General features: G+C 47.4%; 1 protein-coding gene and 2 long non-coding RNA genes across 4 annotated transcripts; 2 read left to right on the top strand and 1 right to left on the bottom strand.

The window, feature by feature from the left end:
- The first annotated feature begins 6 nt into the window (after positions 1-6).
- LOC148881438 (uncharacterized) lies at positions 7-4424 on the top strand. Its single transcript, XR_016113775.1, has 3 exons — positions 7-3741; positions 3824-3917; positions 4293-4424. It is a non-coding gene; the product is annotated as an uncharacterized LOC148881438 (long non-coding RNA).
- Positions 4014-12917, bottom strand: rerg (RAS-like, estrogen-regulated, growth inhibitor). Its single transcript, XM_088989271.1, has 5 exons — positions 12785-12917; positions 10211-10331; positions 6913-6969; positions 5621-5694; positions 4014-5062 (listed from the first exon to the last, which is right to left on the bottom strand). The coding sequence occupies exons 2-5, from the start codon at positions 10269-10271 to the stop codon at positions 4652-4654; spliced, it is 603 nt and encodes a 200-aa protein (XP_088845397.1). The 5' UTR covers positions 10272-10331; positions 12785-12917; the 3' UTR covers positions 4014-4651.
- LOC148881437 (uncharacterized) lies at positions 4995-12778 on the top strand. Of its 2 annotated transcripts, none has more exons than XR_016113774.1 (5): positions 4995-5131; positions 6902-7063; positions 8034-8099; positions 11715-11767; positions 12027-12778. It is a non-coding gene; the product is annotated as an uncharacterized LOC148881437 (long non-coding RNA). The 2 variants fall into 2 exon arrangements; XR_016113773.1 differs by having other exon boundaries at positions 11715-11782.
- Positions 12918-13228: the final 311 nt, after the last annotated feature.

Raw genomic sequence — 13228 nt, 5'->3', positions numbered from 1 at the left:
GTGAGAAGTGACATGCGGCACATGAAATTTACCGCCCTTGTATTGTTTTTTTTCTTCTGTACAATTTGAGACTTTTCTTATGAGAAGGAAGAACTTTTTGGTTGTTGTTGGTTTTTTTTTAAGCAACACCTGGCTACGGGCTTTGCTTTCACACGGCAGACGTGTGAGATTGGAAATGTTTTCTCCATTTATAGGCATTCCAAAAGAAAGCCTTGATTCCCATTTTGGCTTTTCAATCTCATAGCAAGCGCAGAAACGACTTCATGGAGCACGTTTTATTCTTGTTGGCGTGACTCCTTTCGCCTGCTGCACCTCACGGTGTGAAATCAAATTTCTTTTTTTTTTCCTCTTTTTCTCTTACGTCATGCCTCTATGGCCTCATCATTAGGTACACCAATTGAGACCCACTCTCGCAACGGTTTAATAAAGTCGTCTGTTTGTCATTCTTTGCAGTGTGATTTTTAGCTATCTGTTAGCTAATCCGAAAGAAATATTCCCGTCGTTTAACAACAAATGACTCGTTTTCAAATCTGAAGTCAAGAATAATGAATGTTATGATGGTGGACGTGGGACAATTTGACATTTTGCTTCGGACTTTAGTGAGCATCATAGCACTTGAGATGCTCAATTTGCTTTTGCCTTGATGTAAGGGATTAGCCAGCGAGCTGAATACAAAGAGAGATAGCTAGCGAGATGCGTAGGCATGATAGCATTTCACCAGTTTGTTTCACGCGCCCGAAAAAAAAACCCCGATGTGACGGGCCATATTTGGCCCCCGCGCCTTGACTTGGACACCGGTCCAGTAGGGCATCCGGGTTAATATTGCAAAAGGGCTAGAGTTAAAAATAAAAAGTCAATAACATGATTTATTTCAGAAGTATACATCCACCACGATGTGTCATCTTCATCAAAAAATCGACTTTGAGCCTGTTGTAAAAAAGTCTGCTCAATTTTCCATTTTTTTTCTGGGCTAAGGAAAAGTGTTCATCGCCAGAACATCATTTCGGCCTCCTCCAAATCTGTAAACTACATTTTTCATCCTTCGGCCTCATGATGGGCTTGTTTCAGGCTAATTGCTATCACGCCGGCATCGAGAAAGAGCCGCTACAATTTAGCATTGAGTTGAAAACACCAACGTTGGCCGTCACGATGCCTTGATGTGACTCACTGTCCCTCGGACGTCTTGCAACAACACTTGTTTTCCCCAAACTATCTCATCATCTGCCATCCCGCTGTTAGCACTTGTTCCCCTTACATACCAGAGCGCTTGTATTGACGGCTTGATGCTAATCTCGCCCTTACTGCCATTTGTGTGCCATTGTCAAGGTTGGAATGTCCAAATGGCGCCGCGGGTCCCGGCCTGCCCGCAGGCGCCACTTTTGTAAACACGTCCAAGCTGTCGACTCCTCCGTCGTCTGCGTTGGTGCTTTCACTTTTTTTTTTGGGTTAGCATCTGTGCTGACAAGGACAACATTCAGGCCGGTCGGCTTTCACCTTGCAAATCCAATTTGAAATGACATTTGCAAGCCAGCGTCCTTCAGCGTTGATTTAGTGGCGACGCAAGTTATGGAAGTCCATCGAGGGCGTTTGAGGTTGCGCAAGTGCGGGTGGCGTTGACTGCATCAAAGTTAGTCACTGCGAGACACACGCCTTGGCCCCTCTTTGAATCAGTTTGACACGGCGGCGTCATCCACAATGTTGCATCTTGTTTCTTAGCAACAGGCAGATGATTTGCTGAGATAAAGAAATCGCATTTGTTGAAACTCCAAAATGATTGTTGACATTTGAAAACTGGATGGAGGGTGCAGACCTGTCGTCCATTTTGCTTTTCTACGGTTAAATGGGTGCATGGGCTTGTCGTCACCTGTGAGTCTCCGACCTGCCTTTGTACCGGAATAGCTTGGTTGCTATGGAAACTATCATACTACTTAGTTGTACGTCAAGAAATAAAAGGAAGGAGCCTGTTGAGTCTGAAAAAGTCTTTCCTTTCATGTAGCAAAAGAAAGACTGACCGACATCTGAAGTCAATTCTTGAGATGACGGTTCAAGTTCAAATGGCACCTTATAATGTTGCCGTCGATGACATCATGCCGTCGTGGCCTCGTCCAAAAAGAATGGCGACAACGTGCCCATTCTTTGCACATTTCGTGTTTCGACTCATCTGACATTGTGCTATTCCCGCGGACGTGCGCACACTGACCGACGGGGGGCAGCGCAATGCGGACTTAGGAAGCAAGCCACTGTGGCCGTTGTCATCGGATGGAAAAGGATAAAGAACATATGCCCGGTCGGGCTGTTCCAATTTCTGTGGATAAGTAAGCTAACCAGTTATGGAACAGTTTGTCTCCCTAAGGTTGTCAATGGATGAGAAGGTTTCTTCAGCCGTCATCTGTACTTCTTTGAAACGTACGACCGAGAGCTTACGCAGACCTAAGGTGTCGAGTTAAGGCCCCGGGGCCAAATCTGGCCCGCCACGTCATTTTACTCGGCCCGCCAAAGCAAATCCAACTTGTGAAATGTCATGATGCTTGCGCAGATCTGAAACAAAATGTGAAATGGTCGTTGTGTGTAATCCGCAATAATCATCATTATTCTTGACTTCAAATATAAAAAGTAATTAGCATATTGTCCTGTGTATAAGGCGCACCGCCGACGGATGGTGTATTTTTTCCATATATAAGGCGAACCGGACTATGATGAGTGAAAAAAGTTTTCCAAATATAATACAGGTAACATCTGACTTACGACCACCTGTACTTGCGACCACTACCTCCAGACCCTATTTTAAAAATGTTAATTCTATGCCTGGCACCGCAACACGCTAGCAGGCCGGCAACAAGTACGTAATTTTGTTCGGCCAGCCAGGATGTCACTCTCGCACAGCAATTGACCGTGCGATGGCACCAGAGGAGGGAGTTTGCCTCCGAGTCTCTATTCGACATTTTGAATGGATTTCGACTCAGGACGATTTTGACTTGACGGAACTCGGTCCTAAGTCGGATGTTACCTGTATATAAAAGCTTTCAAGTGAGTGTCATTTTTCTTGAATTGCCTTGATGCAATCGCCAGTCCGCTTACGACTGCACACTGTGTTCCAAAGAAAAATGTGCTTGCTTTCGAGACCGCCCTCCCCCTCCCCAAAAAAAATCAAAGTCAACTCAACTCCAACACCTTGTCAGCGGCTAAAAGCTGGAAAAAGAAAAGAAAAAAAGGTAGCACGTGGATGTTTATGAGAGGAACATGACTCCTCTGTGCAGGGCTTTTAGTTGCCTTTTTTCTCTGAAATTGAAATTCCATTCTTTCTGTCTCATCATGGAACAAAAATGCCATCAAGAGGGACGGATGAACAACCCCCCCCAAAAAATGTGCGCCACATGACAGCACTTTTGGCGTCTTCCTGGGGTGATTTGGTGTGCGCGTTAAAGCATTTTCCCAATCTTCCCTCGTCTGTCCATCACAGCAGATCTCACGCTTGTTTATCAACGTGTGCCCAAATGCACTCCAGCTAGTTTTCCCCATGAGCGCTTATCCAAACAGGAAGTGCAGGCCGATGAATCATTTGCGAGAACACTCGAGAGAATGACGTGTTTTCCCCCGGAAGACGCTAATGAGATTAGCAGAGTGATAGTGGCGTCCAGCAAATAGACACGTCCTGTCTCTTTTTCATTTCAAACTGTGACATTCCTGCTCATCTGCGTTGCGGCGACGTCTGCCGTGACCGCAGCGCCAAGCAAACACAAGGTGAAAATCGCAAAGCGTGACGCCAATGACAAGTTTGCCGAAGAGTCCTTTTAGTCATCGGTGTCCTCTATGTGCTTTCCAGGCCATCTGTGGAGATTCACAAGTCACAAAATCGTCATTGATGCGATCTGGGGACATCAATGGCGCTCCTTTCGAAAAATGTCATCAGCGCCAAGGTAATTGTTGATTGATATCACCAAACAGATGTTCTGGTTAGCCGATAAATGTTCTGAATCGTACAGACATACGATGAGACGGGAACAACTCCTCAGTCAGATTCAGCAAGAATGGATCTTTTTTTTCAGAATATTATGGATCACATTTCATTGTATTATTTAGGAATAAAAACAACGATTTGGAGAAGACAGATGGAATTCTCTACATTTTTCCCCAACGTGATTAATTGACAACATTCATCAACAGTTTTCTCGATGATTCAAAATAGATAGCGATTATAGCTACCTCAGCAAGTTCAGTTCATTTTTGATGATATTTTTGTTGTATTTATTGACGTTTGTTTATTTTTTTTAATGGTCTCCAAATGGTCATAGGTCAAACCGTCGGTATGTCAAGGCACCGCTGAACTGGAGTACATCTCATCAAGAGGCAGTGACAAGGTCTTTCTTTTTTGGATTATTTCTCACGGCCTTTCATTTGTCATCACCCTCCCAAGACCGAATCCATCAGGTGATGGAGCGGCCAATGCGAGCCACCCGCAGTCAGAACGGCGATCGGAGTCCCTTGCGACGCCATCGTCTCTAACGGCTTTGTGACCATTGCAGAGATCGAGCGCCACAAGGTCTGATATCTGGCACTTTTTGCTGAACGACGAGTACCGGGCGGGTCCATTTGGGACACGAGAAGCGGTCCGATTTGGGCTGGGGCGGCTTCTCCGGCGCCTTCTCCCCCTTTAGCTGCTAATCTTGGTCAGCATCTTGTTGATGGCCTGCTTGACGTGCGTGGTGGAGCTGCGGCGCCTGGCCTTGCCCTGCACGGCCTTGCGGCGGCGCGCCTCGCGGCACAGCTCGTGGAAGGCCTCGGCCACGGCGCCGCCCTCGTCGGCGCAGGCCGAGCACTCGTAGAAGGCGCAGGACATGTCGGCGGCCAGCCGCTCGCCCTCCTCGGTGCTGACCCGCCGCGCGTGGTCCAGGTCGCATTTGTTGCCCACCAGGACCAGCGGCGCGTTCTTGGGCTTCTTCACCTCTTCCAGAAGACTCCGCAGCGGCGCCACGTCCTCGAAGCTTCCTCGGTCGGTGATGTCGTAGACCAGGAAGAAGGCCTCGCCCCAACGCGCGTGAGCTTCCCTCTGCTGGTTGTCCTCCTGAGGACGGACGGACGGGAGAAGACGTGATTAAGATGGACCACCTGCCGCTCTGCCCAAATGCTCCTTGTAAGTGTTCTCATGTTTGCACTTACAGCGCTAAACATATCCAAGAATATTCACCAAAATATGAAGGACGCATTTAGTTGATTGACCGGCAGGCGACGTCCCGTCCAGTACCAGGACTTTTTGTCATTGTCACTCCGATTGCAGGAAAATTACGTTTTAGGATGACATCAACATCCAATACAGCGTTAGAAACGTTACACTCTCTTCTTTCATCAGAAAAAAAAAGAGTTAATTCCTAAATGATATGGGTCTGGAGTTATACGAGCCCGAAATGGGGGCAGATGTACAAAAGGCAAGTGTCGCCCCTTCGTGGGCTGGAAAAACATAGCCAGAGGTCTGACCAGCGCTGTATCAGCACCCCCCTCACACGGAGAAACCAAAACTTGAAGCGATTCAGGGAATGGCGCTCCACGTCACGCTTTTCAATTCCCGAATGAATTTTGAATGTCAGCCGATGAGTGAAGTATTTCTCTGAGACGATCCTCTCACCTGGCCTGCCGTGTCCAGTATCTCCATGGTGACAACTTCATCGTCGATATTGGCTTGATGGCGATAGGTGGATTCTGTATGCCACAAACAAAGTTTTGCATGACCGTCTTTTCTCTCGTTGCGCAATTCAGGCGAAATCCAAGATGGTCGCGTTGGTTCGCAGTGTTGCGCAATAAGCATGTCCTCACCTCTGGCCTCCATCTTGTTAAAATCTGCTCAAATTGAGCCCCACCCCACCTCGTAAAAGCACATCTGTCTAAACAGAGGTCTCCTTGTAATCTCCAGAATGTTTCCGGGATTTGCCGTAAGGGGGGGGCGGGGGGGTACTTGGACAATGTTTTCGTCTTTGTGATTCTGCCCCCATTTTTGCGGCTAAATTGCGTCATGCAATTGCTATTGGAAAAAAGAAAGTCATTTCCGCATCAGCCTTTTGTTTTGCTTTTGTTTCTTTTGTTGTTGTTGTTGTTCCTCCATCGGGGGGTCATCCAAAATATCAGCTCCCGACTCAAAATATTGGAGCGATGATATCCCAACGGAGAACAAATTGCACTCCGATGACAGGAACTTCAACTTAGCTAGCACCCAACGGGGACTTTTGGGTTCCAGGACTTTGAAGAGAAAGAGCTCAAAGTAAAAGAGCCTTCCATTGTCTTTGGCGGCCGACCTTTGTGGACTTGGGGGGGGGGGGGGGGCTGCTCTTTTTCATGGAGCGCCTGAGTTGGACTTGAACCCTTTCACGCAGCCCGTCACCCGATCCCGCCATTGGCTGTCCACTCTAGCGACGTCCGTCCCCAAAACGAGACCTTTGTGGATGCCATTTTCAGAGTCCTAAGGTGCTTTTCCTCAAATGACCTCAATTAATGTCGCTGGCGGCGACGGCGTGAGGATTTATTTGTTTGGCCCGAGGCTGAGAAGGAAGGCCTCTGCGGGACCGGGTCCTGCGAGACGACTTATTTCTGGCGCCATCACTCTGTCGGCGGCTGACGGCGCCCGCCGTCTTTGTGCCATTTGGCTCTCACTGCCCGCCGAGGCAAAAGCCCATCCCCAAAGCTTTTGCTTTTCCATTCATGCCATGTTTTTGTTATTGTCAATGTTGCATAAATCCAGGCTGCGTGCCCCCCCCCCCCCGAGCGTTTTTCTGTTTTCGATTTTTGCATCAATGCATCGGTTAGCAGACTTTAATTGGCATAAGTGAATTGATGTTTTTTTTCATGAATCCTGACAATCAATTGCAAATGACTTTGCAATTCAAACTGATTGATCCCCCCCCCGTCTTGCTAGGAATCACTTACCAAGGGTGGGGTCGTATTCCCAGATGAAGCGTCGCGTCAAAAACCTCACCACCAAGGCTGCAAGAAAAAAAGAGCGGTGAGAATAAGTGTGATGGGTCGCTTTTCTCTGGTTCATAGAAGATGGTCGTCAAATCTGCAGAAAGAAATGAAGGTGAGGAACAGAAAGATGATTTTAATGTTGGACATTGTGAGGTCGGAGCTTCTGCTCTCCCTCCCACCCGAGAGGGCGGGAATGACATCATTTCAAAAGGGGCCTTTCAGCTTACGAGAAAGAAGGCTGCAATATGACGTTAGACTGAAATAAGAATTGAATTTAGCTGCCTGCAAACGCGCCGTCTGGGATCTTTTCCGAACCGACGTCTCTTTTGGGAAAGTATTACGCAATCCATGAAAACCACCGGCGTCCAATCGTTCTAAAAGCCATTCGGGATGATTTCCAAATCGAGTCAAAGCATCGCCATGGCCCATAAGCCCTCCACGACCCCCCTTTGCATGTCACACGCTGCCTTGCGCGTATTATTTACGGTGGGAGGAATGTTCCGATGCTCCGGTGGGAGCATCCTGGTCAGGAGCAGGATGCTAGCAGGATGCTAGCAGGAGCTAATGGATCCTCTCATTTAATGGATGACAGTGCGATGCTGTCATTTCCTGCTGTGGCTCCGTCATTGGCGGAGGAGCCCCGCCGCTAATCATTTTTATGTTACCAGGGACAGAGTGGGGGGTAAGAAATCTTAGTACAGCAACAAAAAAAATGCAGATCAATATATTTTTTGAGGGTCAAATAACCATCGGTCATTTGCAAATTCCAATTAACTGTTGAATTGGAAAGGAGTAATTAGTGTGAAGGAATGGTGTTGTATTGATCAAGTGAAAGTTGTGTCAATGTTTGTGACTGAAGAGGAGCTAGCTTTAGCCTGGGTTGTTAGCAGAAGTTTAGTGGGAGTGGCTTGGAAACTCCCGATAATGTTTGTTTTTTTTTTTTTTTCTTTTTCCTGGCTAGACAATTTTTAATCCAAGTTGGTCATCCTCATCCCTGTTCCACGTCAATTTCATCAAGCTAATAAAACAAATGTGTGTTTTCGATCATGTTTGGATGTCAATGTTTTTCTTTTCTGTCCCAGATTTCCACGGCGGTTTGGTCTGGTTTGCACCCCTCAGATGACTGTCGCGGAAAACGCCAAGCCAAGGCAGGTTTGGCCTTCTCCTTTTGTTTTTCTTCTGTCGTCTGGCCTTCAGACAAGCAAAGCGACTCGGTGGGATCTTTCACAAGCCCGCCACGCTCATCCACTCCCTCACGCTAGCAAATGCATTTGCGTTTATTAAAGCGCGCGCACACACACACACACACACCTCGCTGTGCCTTTAAAGACTTTTTTTTTTTTTTTTTGGGTGAGACGGCGGCGGGATCAGCGTTGACGGCTCATAAACAAGTTGACACAAACATGTTTGCACCATTTTTACACTTTGTAAACGCTTAAGTGGAAACTTTGATTTGATGTTTTTTTCCTTTACTTTTGTCTTTTTACAATAGTCAGGGGAGAATATTCTGTCAGCAAGCTATTCGGTGGCGTTTGGCTTGTCTGCGCAGCTTCTTGTATGTTTGTGGCTTTGATGCTATCATCTCAATATTATCTGCGCCAGGCCTTCAGAAAGAACTGGCCAATTTATTAAATATCGACATTTAGCGCATTTGCCCCATAACAATCATCACAACTGGCGTGATATAGTCTATTGAGCTAGATGGATAGCGCTAGTTAGCTAGCCATATCGCTAATTGAGAGAGAGATAAAGCTAGCTCACTGGATAGTTAGCACTAGTTAGCCAGCTAAATAGAAAGATAGATGGATGGACAGCGCTAGTTAGTGAGCTAGATAGATAGTGCTAGTTAGGTAGCGAGCTAGATAGATAAAGCCAGCTACTGAGCCAACTAGCTAGCTGTCATATTTCTTGTCAAGAAATATGACAGTTCCCTTCAATGTATTTATTTCTTCATCCGCTCCAATGTTATCGAGAGTTTCAATGATTGCGACATGACATGCAAGCTATGAGCGTTGGCAATGATTGCAATCCAAGTTGCTTCACATGTCTATGATAAATCATATCATAAAAAGGACACTTTTAAGATGCAATGATGTCAGCGCGTGTGTAATTGTAGAGTGGTTATGCGCACTGACTAAGCAGCTGTAAATTGTCAAAGGAGCCACACTTGAGTTGCTCCACTCTGGTGGCGATTAGCCGTGGGTGGCTCTGCGGGGGGCCGCCACGCATCAACATGGCCGAGCTTTCAATCACGCCCAAGCCGCCATTTGGCGCACCTTTGCAAGCGAAACCCGGCGTGACGTCAAGATCGACCCGAGCGGTTGTCTATTTTTGTCCGTATCGGTTAGCGACTTCCTGAAGATGAGCGTCCATTTGGTTTAGCAACGTAGCCATTGAAAAATGCCAATGCCACAGAGCGTTTTGCCCAATTTGCCCATTTATTCTTGGGTGAGCGTTCTTAGCTCTGGTTTGCTTAAAATTGCTGTGATGACGTTTGAGATTAATGAATGAAAAGGTCATCTTGAATTTAAAAAAAAAAACAAAAACAAGATAATGACGTGCCGAGTTAAACGTGAACAAGCACGTTACTGATTTTTACCGTCGAGAATGACAAGAATTTCAAGCATTCGATTCAATAGCGATTTTGCTTGACTTCCTTCAACCTCCTCAGTGGGGGGGGGGGGGGGGGGTCGGCATGGTTCACAGCTCAAGTGCGTGCATTTCCGCAGCGTGACACTTTCTTAGCTTGCGTGGGCCGCGGCTACGTTTCCATGATAATTCTTGTCCACCGTCAGCGCGGCTCTTCGTGGCGCTTGACATCTGACTGGCGCCAAACGCCATCCATTCCGCGAGCTCCCCTGTCGGACGCTACAGCGGAGAATAAGGGCTCTTGAAGAGAGCCAAGATCTACGGTGTCGATAAGTAGCGAAGCAATCAGAGCCTCTGTTTGCGTTGGATAGACATGCCGAATACCAGGCAATAACACCCCCCACCCACCGAAGCCCTGGAAAGTAATTCATGTAAAATTAGCTAACCTTCATCATCAAATACAGATCCATCCTATTTTTTATCCATCCAAGACGCGTTTTCCATGTAAATGTCCTAATCCGTTCCAAGCCCCCAATAAATGTTTTGTAAATCACAAAAATATATGAAAATATATCACTAATACATGTAACAATGACAACAAAACAAGAGGTATGCATCATGTAAAAAATCAAAACAAAAGTGTTTTTTAACCACCCAAAACTGAGCTTACCTGACTTGCCCACGCCCGCTCGACCCAATACGGCGAGTTTCACTTCCGGGCTTTTGGCCATGATGCCAAGCTCGGCCAGCCAATCAGTAAGCTCTGCAGTCAACCGGCCATCTCCTGGTCCCTGCGCCAAAACAAAAAAAATGGCGTCTGCGGAGAAGACGGTCCAAAGAGCAGTTTAGTCACGCCCCTTTGTGTGAAGATTGCAAACTGAACAACAAAGTAACCCAAAAAATGAGAAGCAAGGCACATGAAGGCGTTAGGCTTCTCGCTGGATGAAGTTAAGGAGGAGTGGCGAACATCCGGGGAGGGGAGGCTGACTCCACTCGACACCCACCCGGGGGAGCTTCTGTAATCATTTGACGCTGGCGCTGGCACACACATGCCCATACATGGAGGCCACGTGTGCTCGAACTGACATCCTCGAGCTGTTCGAGACTGACGAGCATGATTAGTAATCGACGCGCTGAGTGTAGGAGACGGATGGCCGTGTTGGACCAGCGGGGGGGGGGGGGGGCACATATGCTGTGTTTATCCCTGGTGGCTTCATTAAACACAAGTGCGCGTGAATTAGGACCAGGAAATAAGTTGGCAGCCGTTTGGACTGCTGTTGATAGATTTGCTGCAGGCTCATGACTTCCCAGAGACCCGCACTAAACCCCCCCAGACACCCCCCCCCCCCACTCCGCCAGAAATGAAATTAGCTGCAGCTAGTGCCATCCGTTTCACATCAGCATATAACCTGGAGCCAATCAAAAATAAACGCCTTTGCTATTAGTCTTATGGATGTATTTGCCTTTTCAGCGACATCTTCTCATGTGATCGTGTGACAGGTTGGCGTTATGGCATGAACGGGTTAATCTGGATGCCTCCAGTCTTTGGACAAGTCCCACGCCGCGGCAGCAAAAGGGGAACACCGCTAAGCGGGTATCCCTTGGCCAACGTGGCCCAGGGATACCCGCCGTGTTTTTGCCACTTGCGGCGTCCAACCACTCCAAAGCATTTCCTGATGTTCTTCCACTTGCAAACGCGCAAACGCTCACACGGTCTGCCAAACCCCCCGAAGGCTTTCCAATTTGGTATTATGACTCATTTCACATGCAGAAAAACGGATGGCAATTACCGTCTATCAAGAAATTGACGAGCAAGAACACCCACACGCAGAGTAGTTAGTTGACTTCAGTAAAGTTTTCTCAAGTGAATAACATGCAGATATTCAGGATTTATAGAGCCCACTAAAATATGCTTTGAGCTCAAAGCTGGAGCAAATGTTTCCAGAAGAACTTTATTGAGAGTCCCCGAAAAGTGACAACTTGGTTGTTTGTTTCGACACAAAAAAGAACCAAAACAATCAATCGTCCGTTCCTCTTTTCTTTTTTTTTTTTTTGCTGGCAACGAATGAGATGATGATAAATGGCCTTTTATTAGCATAAAATGGACACATTGTTTGTGTTATAAAAAAATGGGGCACCGGATGCACTTGAGCACTATTTTTGTTTTTTTTTAGGTTGGATGCCAAGCAGACATCCTCCAATCAAAACATTTGCGCATGGAAGGAATGTAAGACAACTCCATGTACGTGATCATATGACGGGGACCTCCAACGAGTGTCCCGTGGGCCGCTTTTAGCCCTCAGGCCGTGAATTTGAGGCCTTCCGATATCACCCGATATGCGACCAACACAAGCCAGCTTGTCATTTATTGTCACTTGATGACGTCCATTTTGTGGTTGCTTGCCGTTCAAACGGATATGAAATGACTGCCATTGTTTTAACGCCGTGCGGACCCGCCTTTTTTGTTTTTGTTTTCTCATCATCAGGAAGGTGGCCATTTGTCTCCTTGTGCCTTTGCCGCCCCCGAGAAAGCAACAAGGGCGGTGCTGAGGTTGGAGCAGATTACAGAGTGCAACTTTCCAAAGCGTGGGAGGAAACCTGCTTGCAGCGCACGCTATAGAAAGACGCTCAACCGCAGGCCTGTCATCAAAACGGACTCTCGTACGTGACGGCAATTGTGCCCTGGAAAATACACGGCAAACGCTCCGATTCCCGTCAACGCGGACGCCGGAGAGATGTGACAACGCGTTGCCACCGTTATGGCAGCGACGGATCAGCTCTTAGGTCCCAATAAGAGCTCGCGGGCATCTCATTTCCTCCCGGAGACGACTCGCGCTCGTGCAACAACATTGCTCTCAAAGCGTATTTGGCCAGAGATGCCGCAGGGTGACCCCAAAGTTCACGCGGAAATGGAAGATTATGCAACCGGCAGGCACGCCTGCGAATGCCAATGATGTCCTGGGACTCAAGAGGAAAGAGCACAAGGAGCAGGAAAGAAGTTGACGGTGCACATGAGTGAAGATCGGCGTGGAAACAAAAATGTGATGTCCATAAAGACACTAAATTGTCAGTGGTCTTGAATGAACCCGTTCTCCACTTGACACATGGGAGTCTAATAACTAGTTCTGAGGTGCACTTTTGTCCCTTTAAGAGCAGAAATGGAGCACTCGTCATTTTTACACAGCCTTTCCCCACGGGAACAATGTTGCTCATGTCTTCAAAAACTGAAAGAAAAGAGACTCACCACCGATGTCTTCAGCCAGCCAGCAATGATATCCCAACGGGGGATGAATCAAAAGTGTCCCTTGCAGGTAGATGTCGATGCGATCGAGGACGCTTGGACGATGAGCGGCAGCTCCGTCGCTGCCGCTGCTGAGAATGAAGCTCAAGCGGGCAACCAGCTGGATTATAAAGACGCCGAGTTCCCAACGGTCACGATGCCACCGAAACAGCGCCGACGGCGACATCTAGTGGAAGCCATTGACGACGCGGGGAAATCTTTGCTATCTATTGCTGCTGCAAATTCAAGCGTCGTTGACTCGGTGGCAAGTGTCCACATCAACCATTCTCGATATTTTGGACACAAATGACATCTTGAGTGACGGGGCTCGTTAATGTTCATTCTTTGTCGCTTTTTGACGATTTCAGCTCCAACAACCATCTGGAAAAGATTGTGTTGTTGTCATCA

The sequence above is a fragment of the Hippocampus bargibanti genome, linkage group LG22 (assembly GCF_051943395.1).
Source record: "Hippocampus bargibanti isolate YZ-2025 linkage group LG22, ASM5194339v1, whole genome shotgun sequence".
NCBI lineage: Eukaryota > Metazoa > Chordata > Actinopteri > Syngnathiformes > Syngnathidae > Hippocampus > Hippocampus bargibanti.
Note: the sequence above shows the minus strand (reverse complement) of the source record. Positions and strands in the feature narration are given on the sequence as shown.

What these genes read in the sequence shown, in the direction of transcription:
- rerg (XM_088989271.1), bottom strand. Translation starts at nt 10,271, where the DNA reads ATGGCCAAAAGCCCGGAAGTGAAACTCGCCGTATTGGGTCGAGCGGGC. An exon ending in AGCGGGCGTGGGCAAGTCAG is followed by an intron (nt 6,970 to 10,210) that starts GTAAGCTCAGTT and finishes TTTTTCTTGCAG; the next exon opens with CCTTGGTGGTGAGGTTTTTG. An exon ending in TACTGGACACGGCAGGCCAG is followed by an intron (nt 5,063 to 5,620) that starts GTGAGAGGATCG and finishes GTCCGTCCTCAG; the next exon opens with GAGGACAACCAGCAGAGGGA.